This window comes from Pristiophorus japonicus, chromosome 18 (assembly GCF_044704955.1).
Source record: "Pristiophorus japonicus isolate sPriJap1 chromosome 18, sPriJap1.hap1, whole genome shotgun sequence".
Lineage (NCBI taxonomy): Eukaryota > Metazoa > Chordata > Chondrichthyes > Pristiophoridae > Pristiophorus > Pristiophorus japonicus.
In genome coordinates this window covers 63,043,965-63,062,080 of record NC_091994.1, presented here as the reverse complement: position 1 = coordinate 63,062,080, position 18,116 = coordinate 63,043,965, and the positions used below count along the sequence as shown (strand labels likewise).

General features: G+C 50.6%; 1 protein-coding gene across 1 annotated transcript in view; it reads right to left on the bottom strand.

The window, feature by feature from the left end:
- hspg2 (heparan sulfate proteoglycan 2) overlaps window positions 1–18,116 on the bottom strand; it is a 643,156-nt gene that overhangs the window by 36,681 nt on the left and 588,359 nt on the right. The window contains 9 exon segments of the mRNA XM_070860710.1: window positions 515–565; window positions 3,813–3,935; window positions 5,560–5,731; window positions 6,452–6,696; window positions 7,180–7,401; window positions 8,618–8,716; window positions 9,835–9,943; window positions 13,069–13,178; window positions 17,123–17,225. Of these exon segments, the coding sequence (XP_070716811.1) occupies window positions 515–565; window positions 3,813–3,935; window positions 5,560–5,731; window positions 6,452–6,696; window positions 7,180–7,401; window positions 8,618–8,716; window positions 9,835–9,943; window positions 13,069–13,178; window positions 17,123–17,225 (1,234 nt within the window).

The window sequence follows — 18,116 nt, the reverse complement described above, 5'->3', positions numbered from 1 at the left end:
GACACTGCTACCAGTAACCCAGGAGAGAATTCTTCGGGGGATTATAAAAAGTGTTTTTAATTTCTGTTTATTAGTTATAAAGATATTGGAGATGGTGGGTGGGGGCGAGAAGCTGTTTAGCTGGGACGGAGGTCAAGTGATCAATCCTCCTGCAGTATGTCCAACCAGTCGACGACTCCGACTAAACTAAAGTCCTTAACAATAAAAGTGCCCTTTAAATTGCCGCTCCAAACACAACGGTATATTAAAAGCTGAATTCACAGTAAATATCTGAGGAAGCTCTCGATATTGGGCCTGTGGCTGTGTTGGACCAAGGCGTGTTGTGGTGTATCTGCCAGAAACCCACGGTGCTTCCGGAACAATCCACATCCCTCCCTCCTCTCAGTGCATCATTTAACAAACAATGTTACACACGGGATTGATTATAGGCAACTAGCACTAGGAGTCATGCCAAATTAGACACCATCACCACTTCCTGTTAGATTAAAGGTCAACTCAGACTAAATGACATTACCCGCACTACCCTCGCTGTGCCACTCTGGCGCTGGAGTAACAGCAGGCATTCCTGTGTAGGTGTAAATGAAGTCATTAACAATCCATTGCATCTCGTCGCACATCATTAAGTCTCCTAGTTTGTGGGGATATAAATGTTAGTGTACCCACCTTTGACGCGATCATCTTTATTCTTTGAGGGTAGTTTATCTTCCACATACAAAGGAATAAATCCAGTCACATAGACCTTGACATACCTCACAATGTCCTCATGGGCCATGTGACCCCTGCTGACCTGTACTGTACCCAGCGCCTACTTTGAATTCCCTCCCAGTTTTTTAATGGTGTGAGCAAGAGAGTAAGCAAAGAGACTGCCGAGCTCCGGATCTCAGTGCTAGCACTACTGCTTTCAGAGAACAAGGGGGCCAATCAGAAATCTGGTGTTGCAAATAAACACGGCCGACAGAGACAAGGGATCCTCTGCGAGCAGGCGTAAACAAGGGATGCTGCAATTGCAGTTTTTATTTAAACTCACCAAAGTCGAAGTAAATGCAAGCAATGTATTACTCTTAAAAGTCAGAAACTTAATTTTGTAAAAAAAGACATAGGTCCCGATTTTAACTCTAGTAAATTTTAACTCCCGAGTCTCCTTTAAATCCCAAGGCCGACACCCTTCGCATTCTGCGCAGGAAGTTGGCGAAAAGCGGCAAAAAATCACAGATAAAACAAATGATCTCTCTGTTTATTTTGTTTGTGGGAGCTTGCTGTGCACTAGTTGTCTGCTGCGTTTCCTACATTACAAGTGACTACAAGTCAGAAGTACTTCACTGGCTGCAAAGTACTTTGGGACATCCTGAGGAGGGGAAAGCTGCTACATAAATGCAAGTTCTTCTTTTGCGACTGAACACGGGATGAACAAAAACTTGTGGAATAGGAGAGCTCACATGACCTGTAAAGAGTCACGTTTTGGCTGCTTTCATCGTACATGGAGCTGGAATTCAGAGAGAAATGGTTTCTGTTGTCAAGGACCTTGGTCTTGAACAAACTGCGCGCTCAATGCCGTATTATATCATCACAACTGGGCAGAGTTGTGCAAATGGATAAAATTCAACTCGAGTATTCGGAAAATGAATCAGTAATTAATGGACAGAAGGAACTTCCGGCATAACCAGTCAATGACTTTAGGAGTTCAGGCTGGCGAAAGGTGAATGCATCTATAATCTGGTTAACATCTCTTTCAGCCCGATGTCTGATTCAGATTCCTGCATTACTTTCCAGGTGGAGGCGGTTAACTGTTGGGCGTTGGCAGTCACAGCAGTCCCAAGCTTTCAGAATGTTCTGCTCGGAGGTTTTATAAGAGCAGCCCAAGAGTGACTCATCATCTGATGTTCCTTGTGATGGAAACGGCCAGCCCTGCTCCGAGGAGAACTACGGGGAATCAATGTCAATGGTGGTGGAACACCCAAACACTGCATCGTCTCACCACCAACACCTTCCTCTGACCTTTCACACTGGAATTCTCCCAGTCACTCAGGAAGAACATGGTCAGCACAATGATTTGCTCTTGCAAAACTGTTCTTCAAAGTTGTCAATAATGATCCTCGAGACAAAAATAATTGATCACAAGCAAGTTCCAAATCGACCTGATCTGTTCTCAATCGGTGAGATGGCAGAGCAATTGATTGGGGGGGGGGGGGCTCGACAATGGATCGTAGACTACGTCTGACTCACTGAAAACAGACTCATTCTGCTAAAAGATAACCACACTATCGTATATTTATGAACCATTGCCGGGAATGAGACACAGGCTCTGGGCATTTGGGAAACGACGAGACGATACACAAGATGTTCACCACAGGAGGGCAGCAATAATAACAGTCGAATCTTATTGTTTGTTTATTTTTCACATCTGCAAATGGAAAGTGTGCAGCAGGAGTCGTTTATAAGGAGCCATCTTCCAGTTTGGCACTGCGGCGTTTGGCCTTGCCCACTGGAGGGGCCAATCAGGAACTCTGGCAGCTGGGCACGTGGATATCTAACCACGTCAATGAACGGGCGGGGAGCGGGCGGGCAGTGTTTGCCCGAACAGCTGAGGTGCCTGCCTGCAGCACTTCATTGGAAAATTACCCCATGAGATGTTAACCATCACTTTTCAATCTATAGTCTTAGCTCTGCTGTGAAAACTGTCCCAATAAACAGGGACACTTAGTGGACACTAAAAGGTCAACATATAAATACAATTCCGCAACAGAAGGCAAAGAGTCAGACACATGTACTGCAGAGAAACCACCCACTAGCTCCTGAATTTGGAGAACTCTAAATGAGAATTTATCATCAATCTTTTCACCGGCTCAAACTCTCACTCAGTTTTAACTTTGGGTGACATTAACCAACTTGGCCTTTGTGAATAAAACAGATGAAAAATGTAATTGGAAATTAAACAGATTGCAAAAATGATTATTAAAGGAGAACATTACTGCAAGTACTCTGTGTAAACCCTGTGTATTAAGGGGGGGGGATTGTTGAGCCGAACTCACATGGTCCAGCCTTGCTCGCACGACAGGCCACGATGGAAATTCCGGCCAGAGAATCATGAGCAGGTTTCAGACACTTGGTCGTGGCAGGAATAGGTCTCAGCTGGAAGTAGGGACCGGGACACTTCCCCCGAATGTCTCCAACCACCCACCCTATCCCCGCACATCTCGCCCCTCCCTACCTCTGCCATACAACCCTCTGAGCTCTGCCTTCCTGCAACTCTGGCCTACTGTTCATTCCCCACGCCCTTCACCCCACCATTGGCAGCCGTGTCTTCAGCTGCCTCGGCCCCCTCCTCTCTAATTCCCTCCCTAAATATCTCCTCCTCCGTCTCCTCCTTTAAGACCCTCCTTAAAACCCATCTCTTTCTCAAAGCTTTGACTTATCCCTCTCAATTATCCCCTTCATCGGCTTGGCGCCCATTTTTGTCTCATTACGCTTCTGTGAAGTACTGTGGGAGGGTTTTCTGCGTTTCAGAAACTGTTGTTGTTGAGAGTAAAACTCTTGAGTGGCTAAATAAATATCAACCCAGAGTCACATTCTCCTTTACTAAACAGCTGCAACATTGATAGATAGCTTCTTAACAACATAACTCAGTGAGGTCATCTGGTCAACGGTGTACAGATTATATCAAACACGCTCTCACACCTGGCAAACATTAAAGAGACCCTTTGAAGATCATTAATTAGATCTTAGACCAACATTTTCTTCAAGATACATTGAACATTTTTAATGTGAAGAGTTGGAGAGGGGCTTATGCGGAACCCTGGTCTCTCGGTGCTTACCTCGCTCACAGTACGATCCTGTATATCCCATCGGACACCAGCACTGGCTCTTTTCACAGCTTCCACCGTTCATGCACGGGTTTCCCTGCAGGCACATGTCCCGGAAGGTTTCACAGTTCTCACCTAGGATCAGAGCAGAGTTCAAACTAAACACCAGTTCTCCTCTCGTATTAATCAGGACCAAACAAAGATGGATTTCCAATTACAGGAGCTAGGGGGCAACTGTTACATGTTGTGAGAAGAGGGCCACAATAAGCATGTGGACACGCCTGGTCAGGAGCAGCAACAGAGCTCTTGGCCCTGACAATAACTGCGAGGCGGGGGGGTGGGGAGAGAGAGGCGGGGGGGTGGGGAACACCCGCAAGTACACATTTCCTGCATGTCCTGCTGAATTTAATGGCTGGACTTGCTTTCAATTTTTTGAAACAAGTTACTCGGCTGCAACCAACCAAATTGCCTGCCTATCTGCCGGGAGGGAAGACAGCCAGGGAGAGGAGCAGAGGCGAGTCCGACATGGCTGATTGCGGGCGTCCGCTCACATGGGGGGGTGGGGAGCTTGGTGGGCCGAGGGGGAAACACTCCATCTCCTGCCCATAGGCAGTGCGGTCAAGGGAGTGCGGTCAATCCAGCCCTTCCCGCCTCCCGTCCGCTGCTGAGTTCCCCAAGGCCCGGGAATCCCGGCCTGCAGGCCTTCAAACTTACAGTCAGCTTAAAATGGAGGCACACAGCTTCCTTGGACTATTTCATTGACTGACCCGCGCCCCCCCCCAGACTTGCCTCCGCTAAAACTACAAATGAGCGATTTAGGTTGGCCATTTCTAAAATTTTTAACCCCTTTGTTGCCGCTAATCTTTCTCACATCCCAAAAATCAGAACACCAATTTGTGTCGGTGTTGTGAAGGCCTATGCTGAGAAGCTGGGGCAGGGAGCGGGGCAATTGGTGTAAAATAAACCTTTGGCCAAAGCTCACGTTGCGAATCACCCGATGACCAGATTGGGTGAAGATTTCCAACTACCGCTGACACTTGGCGTTTCAACGATAATCTGAATGAAATGTTGTCCAGTAATAATACACAATATTATCAATAACTCAGATGAGATTTACAAAAATGTCATTATCTACCCAAAAGAATGTGATAATGTGTTAAACATGGAGCGTGGTTTTAATGTCAGTTGCGTGTATTAGTTGGAAAGATGGTCTTTCGCTATAATACAAATGCCAAGCTTATTCACTTCCGTCTGGCATCTTCCCTCAGACAGATTCATGTTTCATAGCACAGACTTACTGAGAATGTGTTAAACAGTACAGTAAGTATTTGTACGTATTTTGTAAATCCTGCCTCTGCAAACAAATAAAAATCTGCAGTAATCACTTTATTTAAATTTCCTAGGTCATATATTTATAGAAATAACAGACAGATCCGAATTATAAATTCATGCTGGCTTCCCAAGAAACATATTTATTACAGTTGTAACCATTTTTCTCATGATCTTTTTTGACTAACTTTTATTTGTCTGGACAGTTTGTCCAAATGTATCCACATCTGAATTGTACATCTGCCGATAAATGTGTTCAAATTCTGTTGCACAAAATGCAACAGGAAATCTGGCCCGTACCTCCCAACGTGACTTTACACCAAGGGTCAACTTGGGTAATTTAAACATGTTTCACTAACTCTGACACTACTGCCCATTGACACTTGAGCATAAGACGACACGAGGCAGCTCCTTCTTCCCGCGGACTCACCCTGATATTCATTTGTACAGACGCACTGATATTCATACTCTCCAGTTACCAGACACATTCCACCGTGCAGGCAAGGCACGCGGTCACACGGTGAGCTGTCATAACACTGATCAACATTCAGGCTATCCGTAAAGGTATAGGAGAGATCCACCTTCTTCCCATTGATGGAGACCTGGTTAACGGAGGAGAGGAGAGCTGTAAGCTCAACACACTGAATGTGTTAAAACATGTACACATCAACAAAAGGGTACACGGGGTGGGGGAGGAGAGGCCAGCTGTGCGTGCAGTCAAATCTAGCTTTAGACAAGGATCATCTGAATTATTTCCAAATTGACCAAGCAAAGAAAGCTGCTTTTACTCAACTGTGAAGAACAATGTTTGATTTGGAGAACCACATGGTGCTGAGGGTTGGTTGGACATGAACTTCTGCCAACAATTCTCCACCACAGCAAACCCTTCCTTTGTGAGGCACTGCTTATTCCGTTTGCATCAAGTCCATTTTTGCGCTATTTTAACACTTCCTTCACTCGTATACAATAAAGCAGTTCATTTTAGGAGGTGCACAATTTACATTAGCGCGTTAGCTTGTGCAACACCAGAGGAAATGAAGCTCTAAGGCGAGTTCCTGATCTAGGCCAGGTTGTTGGTCAGGGGGTGGGAGGGAGTGTTCAGTAATGGATCACGGCAGGCTGCTCTCACTCACCTCTTACAGACTGATTACAGAGTGCGATGGAGAGGACTCTGGGAGCAGCGGGCAAGCCCCTCCGTCCATGGAATGGAGCTTAGCACAAGGGGCAAAGTGGGTTGGTACATAACGCAGAGATGCGACAATCAGAGGGCTCTCCTCTATCAGCGCTGGAAGCTGGCATTGAGCTGTTTTTACTGCACTCACCTGACCAATGCAGCCATCAATCCCTTCGGTGACATTTATTGCTTTGGGGAGAGCCTCTGATCTTGCCACACCACCGAGGTACATCGGGCTGCGAAGGTTGAGGCCTTGGCTTTTCCCCGGAGAGACATTCCTGATCTCTTTCTCGTTGTCAACAGTCAGCGAGCCATCCCGGTCGTGCCGATGTGCTTTCAGCCTGTGCCATTTGTTGAGAGCCACGGGTTTTGCGCTCAGCAGAACAGCTAGTCCTGTGGAAATGCCAAGCGGCAGGGGTGGGAGGGTTGAGCAAATGAAAGCAATAATGCATGCACCTATATCAGTGATACGAACCTTTCCAAGGATCGGCACCGGAAACCGGTCCCTTAATGAAAAGCTGCAAAACACACAGAAAGGAAAAGCAGGGGTCTCCTGAATTTGAGCAGATTCTATAACGGGCAGCTGATCCCCTTGGCCAGATTAACCCCCTGCCGATGAATAGTTTCCTTTCTGCTGCCTTTGATACACCTGCTTCCATTCTGGTCTCGTGCAATGGCTTATTTTGACAAGGAGACGGCAGTTTAGAGATTGAATGGATCTAACTGGCCAGGATTGCAGACATGCACCCCAATAAATGCAGCGCACAATGCTTACGGTCAGAGACAAGCAAATGGCAGGGTGTTGGGGAGCTCCGCGCATGAAGACTGAGCCATGTTAGTGGAAGAAGTTCTCAATCCGGATGAATCTCCACCTACCTGACCCCAGGTCGTAGCGGAACTCCACGAGGCCGTTAAGCATGGCGACGGAGATGAAGTCATTCATTTTCATTCTCTTGCCGCTGCTGTAGAACATGAGGCCGGTGGGTGAGCGAGGTTTGAACTCCAGCTCAATGGTCAGCTCATTGTGAACGTTGGTCAGTGGTGGGTACGTCACAAATGAATCCCCGCCCCGGAAGGAAGGCGCTGTAATTAGGACCCCTGTGTGAGGCAGCCAATGAGAGTCAGGTTCATACCCAGCCTCCGACAGATTGTTGCTTAAAGCTAGCATCCTGGTGAATAGTGTGACAGAAGTATCTGCACAGTCTGATACTCGAGCAACAGATGCCCAGTGAGACCACACAGCTCAAATAGCAATCTCGATCGACACTTTCACTCCGGACTCGCCCACAACATTGTTTAACGCTTTGCCAAGTTAAGTGCAGAGAAGGAGAGAAGACAGGCCAAGAGCTCTCCTCCTGGCATCGACTGCATCACGCGTCGTGTGTAGGGTGGGGTGCACTGTGTTCTGGAGCATTTGATAGGAATAGTAGGCCATTTAGCCCCTCACTTAGATCATGGCTGATCTCAACCTCCACTCCATTTAGCTGCCTTTGCTCTAAGCCCCTGCCCAACTAAAATCAATCGATCTTAGTCTTGAAAACGGCAACTGCCCCCAGCATCGGCAGCTTTTTGGGGGCAGAGAATTTCAGATTTCTGTACCCTGTGTGTGAAACAAAGTTTCCTGATTCCCCTCTGAAATGTTCTAGTCTTTATTTTAAGATTATTCTTGATTTCACTATCAGAGGAAATAAGTTTCCCTGTATCCACCCTTTTGATTCCTTTTATTACTTTAAACACCTCGATCAGATCACCTCTCGACCTTCGCACTACAAGGGAACACAAGCTAGGTTTATGCAGCCTGTCCCTCATACCTTAACCCCCTAAGCCCCTGGTAGCGGAGGAGGATAGAGTGGATGTTGGGGGGTTATTTTGGACGAGGATATTCTCTCTTCACTTCTTGGACCTGGATTTCAGCACGACGATGAAAGTCTTCACTTTGTGTTAGGATCCCATAAATAATCAGCTTGACTAGTTTCGATCCAGATCCCGAGCCTATTACTCAGCACTAAAGGGTGATTGAACTTAGAGAGGAAATATTATACTGCTGCACGGGACTGTTGCTGTGCCAGATTTTCGAGTATTAGCAACTGACAGTGGTTGACAAAACTGGAAAGACTGTTCTATACCCCAATGAACCCCCACCAACAAACTAACAGTGACTTTCTTTTACATGAAAAAAAAGTAAAGCTATTTGGAATCATAGCTCCGAAATGTCTATAATTTCAGTGTCAAACATTAAAAAACAGATGTCATGTTCCTGAAAGGTAGTTGACAGTTATTGTTAAGCGTGAGATGATTTTATTGTGAGACTCACCATCCATACATTTGGGCCCTCGTTTGCCCAGGTGACAGCGGCAGTTATAACCAAGACCATCGGCTCTGTTCACACAAGTTGCGTCTGACCCACAGGCCTCTGCAGACCCAAACCACAAACAAGCATCAACAACTTCATACAACTCTAACATCCAGAGACTGTCCCAAACAGACACTTTCTCCTCCTTTAGCCCTTCCTCACTTTCCCCGAATGAGATCAGTGTGGAACTCCGTCAGGCGAGGGAGGCTGGGAAGGTGCTCTGCCTGTATTACTCTGCCAACACCCTGTTGTATAAAAAGCTGCACACAATCTGTTCATCACCTTCTCATAAAGACATGGCTCAGAACAGGAGCTTGCTGCGTGGAGAACAGAGAAACGAGACCAGTCCCAGCCACTCAGGCAGCAGGGCTCCAGTCTCTGGGTCCCTTGTTCATTCACTAACCATCATAAATCACCTTCATTGTAGTTCCTCAATCTCTGTCCAGCGCTGCTATCTCCTTGTCCCAATAATCTCAGAAAAGGACGATGCTTATTTCGTAAGATGTTATTTGATCTTTTCAAATTTTACCCGTTTGATTTTACTGCTCTCAATACCGTCAGATCCAGTTCAGCTCTCGACATCAAAGACAGCTGGTTGACCACAAGGAGACACTGTGATGGTGCAAGCAAGTTAAAAGAACTTGCATTTATATAGTACCTTTCACATCCTCATGATGTCACAAAGTTTCACAGCCAATTAATAATTTTTGAAGTGCAGTTACTGATGTAATGTTGGCAAACATACCAGTCAATTTGTGCACAGCAAGGTTCCACAAATAGCAAGGAGATAAATAACCGGTTAATCTGTTTCGAGAGTGTTGGTTGAGGGATAGATTTTGATCGGGGCACCCGGGGAACTCCCCTGCTCTTTTATACCCAGACAGATTTAACATTCCATCAGCACGCCCTCAGTATTCCACTAGTGTTAGCCTAGCCTTCGGACTCAGAGGGGAGAGTGGTACCAGCGTGCCAAGCTGACACTCTGGGACCAATACCCCACCTCCACCCAGGGGTCACAGTGGGAACTCCGTCGACAGTGGTTCAACTTTAATTATTTTGAAACAGCTGAGAAGTCATGTTTCCCTTTCTGACAGTCAAAAGCAGATGACACGACCTGAGTATTATCCTGGATTTACTACGTTCAACAGTGCCACCAGCGGCTCGAGATGCACCTTTACCTGGGTGACAGTGCAGAGCCTGCGAATGTTCGCAGTTGCTCCCAGTGTATCCCGACCTACAGTGACACACATAGCTGCTGGTCTCAGAGTCCACACAGCGCCCTCCATTCTGAAAGAGAAAGCATGTGAGTCACTTCATTAATAAATAATGAATCCTCAGTCTTGACCTCAACCTACAATAACAATTATTAATTTGTTGCAGTGACATTATTCGTTAATGTTCCTTAATAATGTAAAACCTAACTAGAATGGTGACAGGCTGAACATAATGCTGTTCTCAGTGCACGTACCTCTGGAATTTAACAATTGCACAATCAATTCAACATCAAAATGATCACAAATGTGCAAAATTCAGCATACGTTCAAATTTCTTCGATGTGCATACTGGTGAATGATTTGAGAGATCGGTAAGAGAGAGAAAAACTTGCATTTATATAGCACCTTTCACGACCAATGGACATCTCAAAGCACTTTACAGCCAAGGTACTTTTGGAGTGTAGTTACTGTTGTAATGTGGGAAACACAGCCAACTTGCGCACAGCAAGCTCCCACAAACAGCAACGTGATAATGACCAGATAATCTGTTTTTGTTATGTTGATAGAGGGATAAATATTGGCCCCAGGACACTGGGGATAACTCCCCTGCTCTTCTTCGAAATAGTGCCATGGGATCTTTTACATCCACCTGAGAGAGCAGACGGGGCCTCGGTTTAACATCTCATCTGAAAGACAAGTGTAGCACTCCTTCAGTTCAGCCTTGATTTTTGTGCTCAAGTTCCTGGAGTGGGACTTGAACCCACAACCTTCTGACTCAGAGGCGAGAGTGCTACCCACTCATCATCGTCATAGGCAGTCCCTCGAGTCGAGGATGACTTGCTTCCACGCCAAAAAGTTCCCAGGTGTTTCAATGAAGGAACTAATATTCCAGGTCCCGAACTACATGTTGAAGGGTGGAAGGTGCCTGTGCGTGGATTTTTTTTAACGTGGGGTGGCCGTTGCACACCAGCCACCACACGGGCTTGACAGAGCGAGGTCTTGGTCCAGTGGCAAGGATTACCCAAGACGACTGGAGACCAGCTCTGCTGCATGGACCTAATGCGCGCAAATATCGCAGTGTGGGCTGGCCCGTGCTGCCCCTGGGCCCTCGCCTCTTCTGGGCCCCGATCACGTCCCCCTAGTGTCTCTCGCTGCTCCTTCGCCCAGACCTCGCCGCTCCTGCTGTGCCTGCCCACGCTCCAATCACCGAGCTGGACCTTTGTGACGCCCCTCTTCACTGCCGTTGCTCTCCTGCACGTGCTGCTCCCTGGAGTGATCCTTCCGATGGAGCTCGCAGGCCAGGGACTGAGTCACAGTTGATACACTTAAGTAAGTAAGGATGTTTAACTGGAGTGATTTCAAAGAGCCTCATATCTTGCACCACAAAATGATTACTGATCAGATTAAGAACAAATAATTAGTTTGGTTAGTACAGGCTCAGGGTGGAGTAAAACAGATTTTTTGGGGGGACCATGATGTAACAAGAATCAAATTGTTTATATTCTGACCAATTGGTATGTCTCCTATATCCCCCATCGCTTGTCTAACTCATATTCCAGAATGTCTGAGTATTGGACTCACAATGATTCCCCTCAATTTTAGCAATTGTTGACTCAAAATATAGGTGTTGGTTTCAACGTGCAACTTTCCTGATTCAGCGGGCTGGATTTTGGGCTTTGATGTTTCGGGGCGGTAAGGTACGGTTAGCGCCCAGGAACAGTTTGCGCCTCAGTCAGTAACATTGGGCAGCTGGGCCCTGCATCAGGGGGGCAGCGCTAAGTGGGGCGTTGTACACCTCTCGGGCGTTAGCGTGGGAAACTCTCGAGCTAAAGATCCGGGCTGGGAGCGCTCTGGGAGACGCCGGGGGAGGGGGGGGACACCTAAAAAAATCTACAAACACATAGAAACATAGAAAATAGGTGCTGGAGTAGGCCATTCGGCCCTTCGAGCCTGCACCACCATCCAATATGATCATGGCTGATCATTCAACAACATTCCCAAAACACTGCGCACGCCACCACAACACAAATCGCAAAAAAAACATTAAAGGAACAATCACACTTCCCTCAGGAGTCCATTACTCACCTCTCCGCTGTCGGGATGGTTGCACCGTCTGATTTCCCAGGTCGCTGCGGGACGCGCTGCGGGGCGGACAAGAGTCAAAGCTCGTGCCAGTGTCACAACCAGGGGCGTCGCACACCGACACAGCTCTTCCGGACGGTGCAGCTCCGCGCTGCCGCGAAACCGGACCCGAGGATCGCCGCGGGGCGCCGGAGGCTGGCCACCCGCCCAGAACACCTTACCACGCCATTGCCGCCGCTCCAGGGTGAAAAATGGAGTGCAGAGGAGCCGAAAATCCAGCCCAGTGACTTGTTATTATATTAATTGACTAAATTGCCATGTATATGGACCCTTCCCGGTGCAAAGATCTCTCAGCCGTATGTGCAGCCTGTTGGAATCCTTGTCTAGAGAACAAGGTTCTTGACCATGACTCTTGCACTGTCACACTCCATACAAGCCAGCTAGAAGAATAAAGGCGTTTCAAGCTGGCACCTGGACCGATCAGATAGGTCTATATAACAAGGCGGCAGTATTCCCTTCCACTGACTGCGGCCATGCCATGTACACATGCTCAGTCCCTCCCCTCATGAAGTTAAACTGATTACCCTGATAATATCTATTCACTTCAGAAGAATGGATTTATTCAGCTCTAAAATATACTAGAAAGGAGTTTAGTGTAGATATAGTAATTGGAGCAACCGCACTATTGCAAGCTCATTTTTCAACCAAATTAGAAGGTACAATGGGCCTTAAAATATCTGCAGATTTTTGTGAATTGTCCCTTTAGCTGGTGCTGCACTTTTGAGTTCCATGGCTGTGTGTCAGGTAATAACAGGAGGTCACCATTGCTTTCCAGAAGATTTCCCAAGTCACCGATGATGCTGGAGGAGGTGCCCAGTTGCCTCTCCTCACTTAGCGGGGCAAATATGAGGGGTGGGTGAGGCCAAGCCAGGCTTGTGGACTTCCCATGAAGCAGGCCGAGGGTTGCACTGGCAGAAATCCAAGGGGAGTTGTTGCCTAGCTGGGCCAGGAACAGACATGGAGGGTGGGAAGACTTTAAAGAAGTGATAAGACATTGGAGCAACAAATTCCTGAGTGCTGTGAAAATATCTAAACAGCAGCACTGAGGGCTTGTACCTTGCAAGGATGGTCTTTGCAGACTGGGCAGTTGGAGATTCCCTTGGCTCTCAGTTCTGGAGCTGAGAAGATCACCTCGTCACCTTGAATAATGAGCTGGCGGATACAGCCTAGTCAGGGGAAAGAGTGAGTCAGCGGGTGAATAGTGATCACCAGTATTATTTATTCTGCAAACATATCTGGCAATTTTCACAAAGAGCTTTGCTTCACACAACTGATAGCAGAAAACAAAGGCATATCAAATATTTTCTATCACCACATACTGCCCCCTAAAGCAACACAATAGTCAATGGGAGTTCTGTGAATGGTTATAACACAATGGCTTTCGGAGATCACTGATACAACACTTTCAGTTAGTCATCAGGGTGACTTAAGGTACATACCTGTGCCTGGAAACATAATAATAATGGGAGGTTTATTGACATTTTTGATGTTTTAAGTTTGTAAAATATTTTATGGTGTATAGGGTTGAGCCCAAAACAGTCAGAATTTGGTCACTGCGTTCATTTATAGATCTAATTATGACCCAACTTGTGTCCCACAGCAAACGGGGTGCAAAGCAGCATTGAGACACGTCAAACAGGGTCAGAGAAGTGCAGATCCCACAGAAGGAGGGAGGGGCGGCCATTCGAGAGACATTTATGCTCCACTCGAGCCTCCTCATGGCGAGGTGGGTTGGGGTGGTGAGACCCTCCCCACATTCACACCGCTCCCACCGGGCGAGTACTTTAATGTATGGTCGCTCACCACAGAGAGCACGACCAGGAAACAAGATGGGAAAAGCTTCCAAGTCCCGTGCTTAAACCCCCTACTCCTTATAGCCGGAGTCTCTGTGAACAAAATGCCTCACCTTAAAAACATGCCTCACTGCCCAAGTATAGGTAACCATGTCAACAGGCTCAATGGGCGGATTTTAACTGTGGGTGAGCTCGGTGTGTGGTGATCCCAAAGTGGGTGGCACATCTGGGGGTCACTAAGGACCAAGCCTTGGCCCATTTTAACAGCTGCACTGCATTTAAATATGTCTCCCGCTCGAAGCTGGGGGGGGAAATGATATCGGAGCTAGGTGAGAGTGGGAGCTGGGCCGGGGCCGAGAGTGGGGCCTGTGGTTTGGGCCGGGAACTGGGCCTGCGCTGAAAGTGGGGCCTGGGAGTGGGAGTGGGAGCTGGACCGGTACCGAGAGTGGGGCCTGGGCCTGGGAGTGGGAGCTGGGCCGGGGCCGAGAGTGGGGCCTGGGCCTGGGAGTGGGAGCTGGGCCGGTACCGAGAGTGGGGCCTGGGCCGGGAGCTGGACCCAGGGCGATGGCAGTGCTCAGGGGTGGGGCTCAAAGAGCCGATGCCGATTGGGAGGGATAGACAAGGTCTTGGGTTGGGGTGGGGGGGGGGGGGGGGGAGGAAGGCACCAAGGACTACCTGTGGGACCTGGAAGTATTCTTGCTCTATCTGGCCCACCAGGATTCCACATAAAAGTCAGATTTTTAAATTTACCTTGGCCTCTTCCCATGACACCCAGCATAGTAGAGCTACCAGGGCTGGCCCCGAAATCCTCATGATAAGATGGGATTGTGTTGCTGAGGGGGATGTGACTTTTCTACATAAAGTAGGCCCCTGCCTGCCCAGGGCAGGTGACCCTCTCATGCCGGTTCGGAGATAAGTTTTGATGGCAGGACAGAGGGGCCCCCCCCCCCCCACCTCAACCATCCCCCTCCCCCCCCCGCCGCCCCCCCCCCACCGCCACTTGCACCATTCCCGTCGGGCGAGGGGGTTAATCTCAAGCCCAATATTTGAATGTATTTTCATGCAAGTATCACAAAAGCAGGATTAATATATAAATCAAAGGAGAACTATTGAAAACAACAGGGGTGGAGATTGGACCCAACAGCTCTCTGCACACGGGACAGAGTTGAAATGATTCATTTCAGCTTCAGCATCACAAATACTTCAGGCTAGAAATTTGTTCTGAGTGATGTTGCAAAACAGGGGGGCACCGGATCGATGGGACGGGGTGTGAGACGGTGCGTTAACGGGGGGCACCGGATCGATGGGACGAGGTGTGAGACGGTGCGTTAACGGGGGGCACCGGATCGATGGGACGGGGTGTGAGACGGTGCGTTAACGGGAGGCACCGGATCGATGGGACGGGGTGTGAGATGCTGCATTAACGGGGGGCACCGGATCGATGGGACGGGGTGTGAGACAGTGCGTTAACGGGAGGCACCGGATCGATGGGACGGGGTGTGAGACGGTGCGTTAACGGGGGGCACCGGATCGATGGGACGGGGTGTGAGATGCTGCATTAACGGGGGGCACCGGATCGATGGGACGGGGTGTGAGACGGTGCGTTAACGGGGGGCACCGGATCGATGGGACGGGGTGTGAGACAGTGCGTTAACGGGGGGCACCGGATCGATGGGACGGGGTGTGAGATGCTGCATTAACGGGGGGCACCGGATCGATGGGACGGGGTGTGAGACGGTGCGTTAACGGGGGGCACCGGATCGATGGGACGAGGTGTGAGATGCTGCATTAACGGGGGGCACCGGATCGATGGGACGGGGTGTGAGACGGTGCGTTAACGGGGGGCACCGGATCGATGGGACGGGGTGTGAGATGCTGCATTAACGGGGGGCACCGGATCGATGGGACGGGGTGTGAGACGGTGCGTTAACGGGAGGCACCGGATCGATGGGACGGGGTGTGAGACGGTGCGTTAACGGGGGGCACCGGATCGATGGGACGAGGTGTGAGACGGTGCGTTAACGGGGGGCACCGGATCGATGGGACGGGGTGTGAGACAGTGCGTTAACGGGAGACACTGGATCGATGGGACGGGGTGTGAGACAGTGCGTTAACGGGGGGCACCGGATCGATGGGACGGGGTGTGAGACGGTGCGTTAACGGGGGGCACCGGATCGATGGGACGGGGTGTGAGACGGTGCGTTAACGGGAGGCACCGGATCGATGGGACGGGGTGTGAGACGGTGCGTTAACGGGAGGCACCGGATCGATGGGACGGGGTGTGAGACGGTGCGTTAACGGGAGGCACCGGATCGATGGGACGGGGTGTGAGACGGTGCGTTAACGGGAGGCACCGGATCGATGGGACGGGGTGTGAGACGGTGCGTTAACGGGAGGCACCGGATCGATGGGACGGGGTGTGAGATGCTGCGTTAACGGGGGGCACCGGATCGATGGGACGGGGTGTGAGATGCTGCGTTAACGGGAGGCACCGGATCGATGGGACGGGGTGTGAGACAGTGCGTTAACGGGGGGCACCGGATCGATGGGACGGGGTGTGAGACGGTGCGTTAACGGGAGGCACCGGATCGATGGGACGGGGTGTGAGACAGTGCGTTAACGGGAGGCACCGGATCGATGGGACGGGGTGTGAGATGCTGCGTTAACGGGGGGCACCGGATCGATGGGACGGGGTGTGAGACAGTGCGTTAACGGGGGGCACCGGATCGATGGGACGGGGTGTGAGACGGTGCGTTAACGGGAGGCACCGGATCGATGGGACGGGGTGTGAGACAGTGCGTTAACGGGGGGCACCGGATCGATGGGACGGGGTGTGAGACGGTGCGTTAACGGGCAGCTGATCTAGTGCCACCCATTCTGCACCACTGCCCGAGACAGATTTCTACATCTGACTGTTTTAGCTGATTGACGGTGGACCCCCCCACAGTGCTACATGTTGGCTAGGTGGGAGCTGGGAGTGGAGAGAAGCCGGGAGTGGAGGGAAGCCATTCTTCACATTATTGCCATGGTTACCTCTTGCCGTCCCTGGTCGACTGGTGTCGGGTGGGAGGGCAGCGGTTTCCTGTGATTGGAGGCGGCTCACACACAAACCTGGATCTTTAGGAGTGAGCTTTGCAACTTCAACTCACTCAGCTCTGGATGGGAATCGCTCCACCCCGAGACCCACGAGGCTGCTCTGCAGGCAACGACTTTAGCACAACAGGAGCTGCTCATGAGGAATCTCGGTGACCTCAGGCTGACCTCAGGACTAGTTCCCCTAAAACCCTGTATAGACATTTTCTGAACATCTGTCTTACCCATAAACCCACTGTCGCGTCCAGTTACTTTAGAAATGTTGTCAAAATTGGGGTATCCACCGATATAGAGCTCCTCGTTCAAATCCAGGCCTCGGAAATTACCCTAAAATGAAAGAGCAAAATACTGAATGAAATAAGAGACGTGAAGAAAGGCCTGAAAAATTGGGCCTTTTTCCTGTCAGATTAGCAGGCAGTACGATGGGGGCGGTGCAATGGGGCCGGTGCGATGGGGCAGTACGATGAGGCCGGTGCGATGGGGGCCGGTGCGATGGGGCAGTACGATGAGGCCGGTGCGATGGGGGCCGGTGCGATGGGGGCGGTGCGATGGGGCAGTACGATGAGGCCGGTGCGATGGGGGCCGGTGCGATGGGGACGGTGCGATGGGGGCGGTGCGATGGGGACGGTGCGATGGGGCAGTACGATGAGGCCGGTGCGATGGGGGCCGGTGCGATGGGGACGGTGCGATGGGGGCGGTGCGATGGGGACGGTGCGATGGGGGCGGTGCGATGGGGGCGTACGATGGGGCCGGTGCGATGGGGCCGGTGCGATGGGGCGGTGCGATGGGGGCGGTGCGATGGGGCCGGTGCGATGGGGCCGGTGCGATGGGGCCGGTGCGATGGGGCCGGTGCGATGGGGCCGGTGCGATGGGGCGGTACGATGGGGCCGGTGCGATGGGGCCGGTGCGATGGGGCGGTGCGATGGGGCCGGTGCGATGGGGCGGTGCGATGGGGCCGGTGCGATGGGGCCGGTGCGATGGGGCCGGTGCGATGGGGCCGGTGCGATGGGGCGGTACGATGGGGCCGGTGCGATGGGGCCGGTGCGATGGGGCGGTGCGATGGGGCCGGTGCGATGGGGCCGGTGCGATGGGGCCGGTGCGATGGGGCCGGTGCGATGGGGCCGGTGCGATGGGGCCGGTGCGATGGGGCCGGTGCGATGGGGCCGGTGCGATGGGGCCGGTGCGATGGGGCCGGCGATGGGGCCGGTGCGATGGGGC